At 35.0% G+C, this 6,367-nt stretch overlaps 1 protein-coding gene across 1 annotated transcript; it reads right to left on the bottom strand.

The window, feature by feature from the left end:
* Positions 1–1,273: 1,273 nt before the first annotated feature.
* Positions 1,274–6,039, bottom strand: FABP7 (fatty acid binding protein 7). Its single transcript, XM_069077325.1, has 4 exons — positions 5,775–6,039; positions 5,077–5,249; positions 3,958–4,059; positions 1,274–1,619 (listed from the first exon to the last, which is right to left on the bottom strand). Exons 1-4 carry the CDS (start codon positions 5,845–5,847, stop codon positions 1,569–1,571), a joined length of 399 nt encoding a protein of 132 aa, XP_068933426.1. The 5' UTR covers positions 5,848–6,039; the 3' UTR covers positions 1,274–1,568.
* Positions 6,040–6,367: the final 328 nt, after the last annotated feature.

The raw sequence follows: 6,367 nt of genomic DNA on the forward strand, positions 1-6,367 counted from the left end.
ATGGAAATGATAACCATTATAAAATCCAACTCCATTTCAAGAAACCCAAGTGCCAACTTTCCATCTCTAGAAATGGAGGTGGGAAACATATTACACATAAGCATATCATTAGACAATATGAGTTGATCATTTTTCAGGCAGGGTTTAGAAATGACAGATGTCAGGCTATGGTATGGCAAAGATCATCTCACTGACCCATTTCAGGCCTTATAACAGGATCCTAACACAGTATTTGGAGAGCTGAAAGGATATCTTCCCCAGACAGGTCTCTGTCTCACCAGACAGTAAATTGATTGTATGTAGCTGTTTTCATTCATATGTTAATTCAAGATATCTATCTGGATTTTAAAATTGCCTCACCAGACATCATTGTTACTAAAATAATTCAGCATCCTGCTAAAACTATCCATAATACTTTGAGAAAAAAATTTTCAAATATTTCTAAACATACAATTCAAATGGATTTAGAGTAGCTATTCATTTAAATGGAAATATATTTTTTCTAGAAGAATGTTCACCTATTTTTTTTCCAGATCACACTAAAAGGGTTTCCTACGAAATCAAAATGACAGTAAATTAAAATCACAATTTTTTTTTACTCTAGAAATCAGATCAGACAAAGTGTTAGTTTTTTTTTAAGGGCTGATCTTAAAACAACTTCTTAACCTGGGGTCTGTGAACTTGTGTGTGTGTCTGTTTATGTGTATGTATATATGCATATATAAACACATATGTGTGTATGTTATTTCAATAGAATTGATTTCTTCTGTAACCCTATATATTTTATTTTATACATTTAAAAACATTATTCTGAGAAGGCATCCATAGGCTTCACCAGACTGCCAAAGGAGTCCATGACACAAGTTTTTTTCAAATTTAAATCTTAACTGAAAGGTTTCCCCTCCATCCCCTCCAAGTTTATATTTATATAGTTCTTTTTAAAATAATAAAATGTGAAAATCTTATTTTGTTTCTTTATATTGTATTAAAGTACAGTTTTAACAACCCAAGATAGTAGGTATGTCTTGGTCCCTGTATAAGTGGGTCTAATTTTCAAAAGTACCTTATTAAATTCTCATCTATAATTTGGCATTGACTCTAAGAAGTATTACAACAAGGCTTCGGTGCACTTAATTGGGCCTTTTTTTTTTTTTGGCATTCTGCACACAGACTCTTAAGAACTGTAAGCCTTTATAAAAGACTAATTTGTTATAAGCTTCCCTAATGCCTACCTCCCAGCCAAAGTACTTCCATTAATTCATGAAGCTGCACATATTTCTAACATGTTATCTTTATTTGACTTGAATTTCCCCCACAAATCATAAAAAATTATTTATTTTTCTTTTGTAAAAAAATGTGGTTCCAACACCATACAAAGTTTTTGTAAGTAATTCAATTTACAAGAAGTGGGATAACTGACTTGAGCAACATTTTTAAAAAGCTCATCACCTTCCAGGTCAAAGTGGCATTCACATCAGTAGTATGGTAGTACTCATAAAAGAGTGACAGAAAGACACAAAAACTTCTCTTGAAATGTTCATCTGCACAGGGGACCATCATGATGCTGTTTATGCCTTCTCATAGTGACGAACTGCCACCACATCTCCAAAGGTGAGAGTCTAGAATATTAAAATATAAATAAGTCTTTAAATTCAGGGAAAAAAACATATCAGTGGTGGCATTTTTTTTTTATATTTTAAATTGTACCTTAAATTATCTGGAGCCTTAAAACTAATATACTTGAAAGTTTGCCTGAATGTTTAGGGATTGATTCTCCTATTCTTTTTTTAAAGATCATATATGGTTCTAAACATTTCATTAATATACATATTGTAAGTCTCTATGGATAGAGTGATTTGATGAATCTTGGTAGGGGAACTGGGTCAAACCAGAAAACTTAATTATACTTTAAATGATCAAAGTAATAATAATAGCTTATACTAAACATTACCACGATAAAGTGTCTGAGGCAGGATTTGAAATTAGGTCATCCTGTTGACAATTCTGTTGCACTGTCCCTTTTATCATACTGGCTAGCTGAGGAAATCTGAGGGAACCTAAGCTTTGGCCTGATGAATCTAGATGATTTTTTCAGCTGTCTGCAAGGAAATTTATCATTCTTCATAAAAGAAAAAAAAAACACCTGAATTTAGGACTCTCTTGTACTGGTTTGCAAAGCTCAGTTTCATAAATTTGGTATCACTGAATTTTTTTTTTTTTTTGCTTTTTGGAGGGCAATTGGGGTTGAGTTGCCCAAGGTCACACGGCTAGTTTTTTTGTATTAAATGTCTGAGGCTGGATTCAAACTCAGGTCCTCCTGACTCCAGGGCCGTTGCTATATTCACTGCGCCACCTAGCAGCCCCAGTATCACTGAATTTTTGATAGATTTTGAACACAGTGTGTCAAAAATTATCTGAACAAAGATGTAATCTTTGGAATAGCACCAGGTGAATGTGTGATCCTTTGTGTTTGATGGTGGAATCCAGGCATAGGACTACAAATATGGTGAAAGTACTCCAAATTATCGGCCTGTATTCTCTAGCATATAGATGTCAAATAAAAAATTGATGTTTATATACTTTGCCAAACTCAGTTTCCTTTAGAATTTATCATTTCACATACAAGTACAAATACATGTGACATCTGCATTAGTTCAGTGGGTCTTTGTCTTCCATCAGTTTTTCTTTGATTAGTTTTCTTGATATTTGGTTTATAATTCATCACTGACCACAGTTGAACAAAGGTTGAAACAGATAGGAGGAGAAAATATATTGGAAGTAAAGTCAAAAGAGCCAACATTTACTACCTGAGACATATTGGTCAAGTTACAGAATCAGCTCAAGAAACCACTTCAGTTTCCTCATGTGTAAAATGGGCCTGATGATATTGTATTGCCTGCCAGTGTATGTAAAGTGTTTTCTACTTTACATAAATAGTATATATATATATACATATATATATATATACATATATATATATATATATATATATATATATATATCTAGGCTACTATGGTGGGATGTGGGGAGGTGGGATTTCAAATATGTTGTCTACAGTTAATGTTTTCTAGGTAAATACATTTTCAGATAAGGAAAGAAAATCTAGTTCTAGTACATTTTTTTCTTCTTCCTTTCCCTTACCTTCTATACTCAGCAATCTAATGAGCTTTTGCATTTCATTGCAAAATAATGGTTCAAGTATTCAAAGCCTATTATTCAAAAAGCACAAACCTTTATGTAATTAACTCTTTTCTGATTCTTTTTTTAAATTTTTTTTAAACTGCAAAGAATGAATGGGTTCCCTCAAATATATGCATGTCATCAAAATGTCATTGTCCCACATTATACAATAAGTTGTCCAAAGAAGGTGAGTCAAAATATTATAAATTTTTTTTACATTCACAAAGCCACTTCTGTTCAGTGTAATTAGCTGAGGAAATTAAGTTCGAAAATTAGTTTTCATTTATTTTGCTAGCACATACTTTTCTTTTGTTATTACTGAACACATTGGAAATCAATATTTTAAAATCATGCCAATATCTTAAATATATATATATTAGTTATAACATTTTCTTGCTCTTCATCAATTGGATGTGTAAACTTTAATTTTTTGAAACTTAACTAGCTTATTATTCTTGTAATTAGAAAATGATTACCTCTCTCTTTCATATTTCCACAGTACATTATTTATATACAGAATTTTATTTCACTTCAGATTTAGACATTACTTTGTACCAGAGTGGTTTTTCTAACTCACTGTAGCAATTACCAAAAGAGTAAATTTGCTATACTTAATATACAACCAGACTGACTTCTTATATACACCCTATCTCCTGCATTTCAACCAGTAGAGTTATGGGAAAAATTCTTTTTTACAGACACTAATATGTTTTTGCTACTCATGTTACATGTTGTAAACCAAATAAATTCTAGGCAGAATGCATTGTTCTTACTCACCATGACCATTTTGCCATCTTTAATTTCTCGTACAAAGTTTGTCTCTTTGCCATCCCATTTCTGGACATGAACTAGCTTGTCACCATCCAGGCTTACAACAGACTATGGAGAACAAAAGCATAATAGAACTAAGGCAACAATAAAATGGTTAAGATTTAAGCCTAGTAGGAAGCGACACAGTTCTTAATTTCTCTTTAAAGGAAGTCTATGTGAAAACAACTTGAACAACTAACTGGTATTATGGTAAGAGCCCATTCTGTGGTTGGCATCTTGCTATACTATAACAATTATATCATTAACACATGAATTATATAACCTCTCTTATTAATCATTTTATTAGAGTGCATATCTTACTTCAAAATTCAATGCCTTCATGTATCTGAAATTAAAATTCCATACCAAAACAAATGATCATCATCTCAATAATATTTGTGCTTAAATGAAGTCTTGAAATGAAACACATTTTAGAATATTGCTCATTTAATCTTCTCAAAGAGGTTAGGAGTAATGCATGTTCCCTTCTTTTGAGTGTACACTCTAGAGTTTGCACTGTTTGAAGAATACAGCTCAAGCAGAAATTAAGGGGAAAGAACAGAATACAGTTTCAATGAAATAGGAAATTTTGAACTAGACCTAAAATTAAAAATAGATTATGGATCAGGGAGGTTGATCTAACACCCCAAGCACCGGGAGTAGGATGGAATGGGGAGTAGGATGGAATGATTACTTTTAGGGCTTCTCACCACTGAATTGAAATCCCCCATAGGAAGAAATAGGTAAGGAGTCTTTAAATGCAGAATTTCAAAGTTGAGAATTCAGTGGGAATTTAATTCAGTGCATACCTTGAAAAGAATTTCAGATAGATGGGGTCTGGGATGGGGGAAGAAAGAAAGAGGGGAGAAGAGAGAGAGAGATACACACGTGGATGACCAGTGGTCATCTAGCCTCTTCTGGAAGACTCCCATAATAGGGAAACTCCTACTTCCAAGGCTGCCCATTCCACTTTTGGATAGCTCTCCTTTTAATAAAGTTATTTTCCTGGCATCCACAAAGTTAAATTTCCCTTTTAACAACCTCACCCTGGTTCTTCCCTTTCTAGGAAGAAGTTGAATTACTTACTTTGCAGTTCCTATCATCTGGAGTCGTTTCATCAAATTCTTCTCCCAAGTGGAAGCTGATTTCTGTGTTCTTGAAGGTGCTCTGAGTCCTTATCACCACTTTGTCCCCTTCTTGACTGATTATCACTGTTGGTTTAGTCACATTCCCCACCTGCCTAGTGGCAAAGCCCACTCCTACAGCACCAAGGAGAAACAATACTAATCACTCTGAGCCTAAAAACTACTGGGATTACAATGAGAGCCTGCACTAATAGACAACTTTCAAAGCCTTTCCTTGTTTTTCCTATTTCCTCCCACTCCCCGCCACCTCACTCACAAACCTTATCTTGGAAATCAAGGCATCCTAAGGTACAAACAGATATTCAGTCATGTAATAGGAGTTTATCTGCCAAAAATAACTGAAACTCCAATGAAAAGAAGATAAAATCAAAACATCTGCAAGCTCTTTTTAGTTTCAAGTGGCAAACACAACCCAATCTGAAGAGTTTAGGCTTAGGAGGAGAGAGGACAGATAATAAGGGCTCTATTTACATCATCTTGGTCTTTTAATCTGCTAGAAAAAGCATAGTCTCAGAATTGGAGACCTGGGTTCTGCCTTAAAAAAAAAAAATCTACACATAACAGTTGAAAAAGGAATCAGAAAACCATACACATACATACTGTGGTTTTCAGAAGGAGTTAGTCTTGTCTTTTACCTACCTAGTGCCTTCATGTATTCATCAAAGTTATGGCTGTCGGTCAGCTTCCAGGTAGCACAGAAAGCTTCCACCATTCTTTTTTTTTCTTCTCCCTCTCTAGCTTCAGACAACTGAGAAGATGTGTCTGATTTTCCTGGTCCTATGGTTTAGAAAATCTCCCTGTACTTCAGCTCCAGCTTCTTATTTGAAGAAGAGGCGGGCTCTTTAGCAAGGATTAGAGCTGAAATCCCCACCCCTCCTCTGTCCCTCTTTCTAGGAGCCTGGAGATGGGGAGGGGGAATGGAATCGAGGAGCAAGGGGCCCAATCCTCTTTGTGATTGGCTCAGGCCACTGGGTCAGCAGAGTAGGGCAGGCACCACCCACCCTGCACACTGCAGCCCTTATCCCTTATGGGGCTAGGCAGGGGAGGACTTGTTAGGGCTGGGGGGAGGGGAAGGAAGCAAAAAATAAGAGGGGGTCTTTCAGGTTTAGCTTGAAATTTTGGCAATAGTAGCACAAGGCTATGAAAAGGAAAAAGAAAAACTCACAATAGGATATTCAGATTGATTTCCGTTGAACGTGAAGATGGTGACAAATGAAAGCCCCATGAAGAAA

The sequence above is a fragment of the Petaurus breviceps genome, unplaced genomic scaffold (genome assembly GCF_028583685.1).
Source record: "Petaurus breviceps papuanus isolate PSGF00001 unplaced genomic scaffold, PetGlider_PUasm1.0 90977, whole genome shotgun sequence".
Taxonomy (NCBI): domain Eukaryota; kingdom Metazoa; phylum Chordata; class Mammalia; order Diprotodontia; family Petauridae; genus Petaurus; species Petaurus breviceps.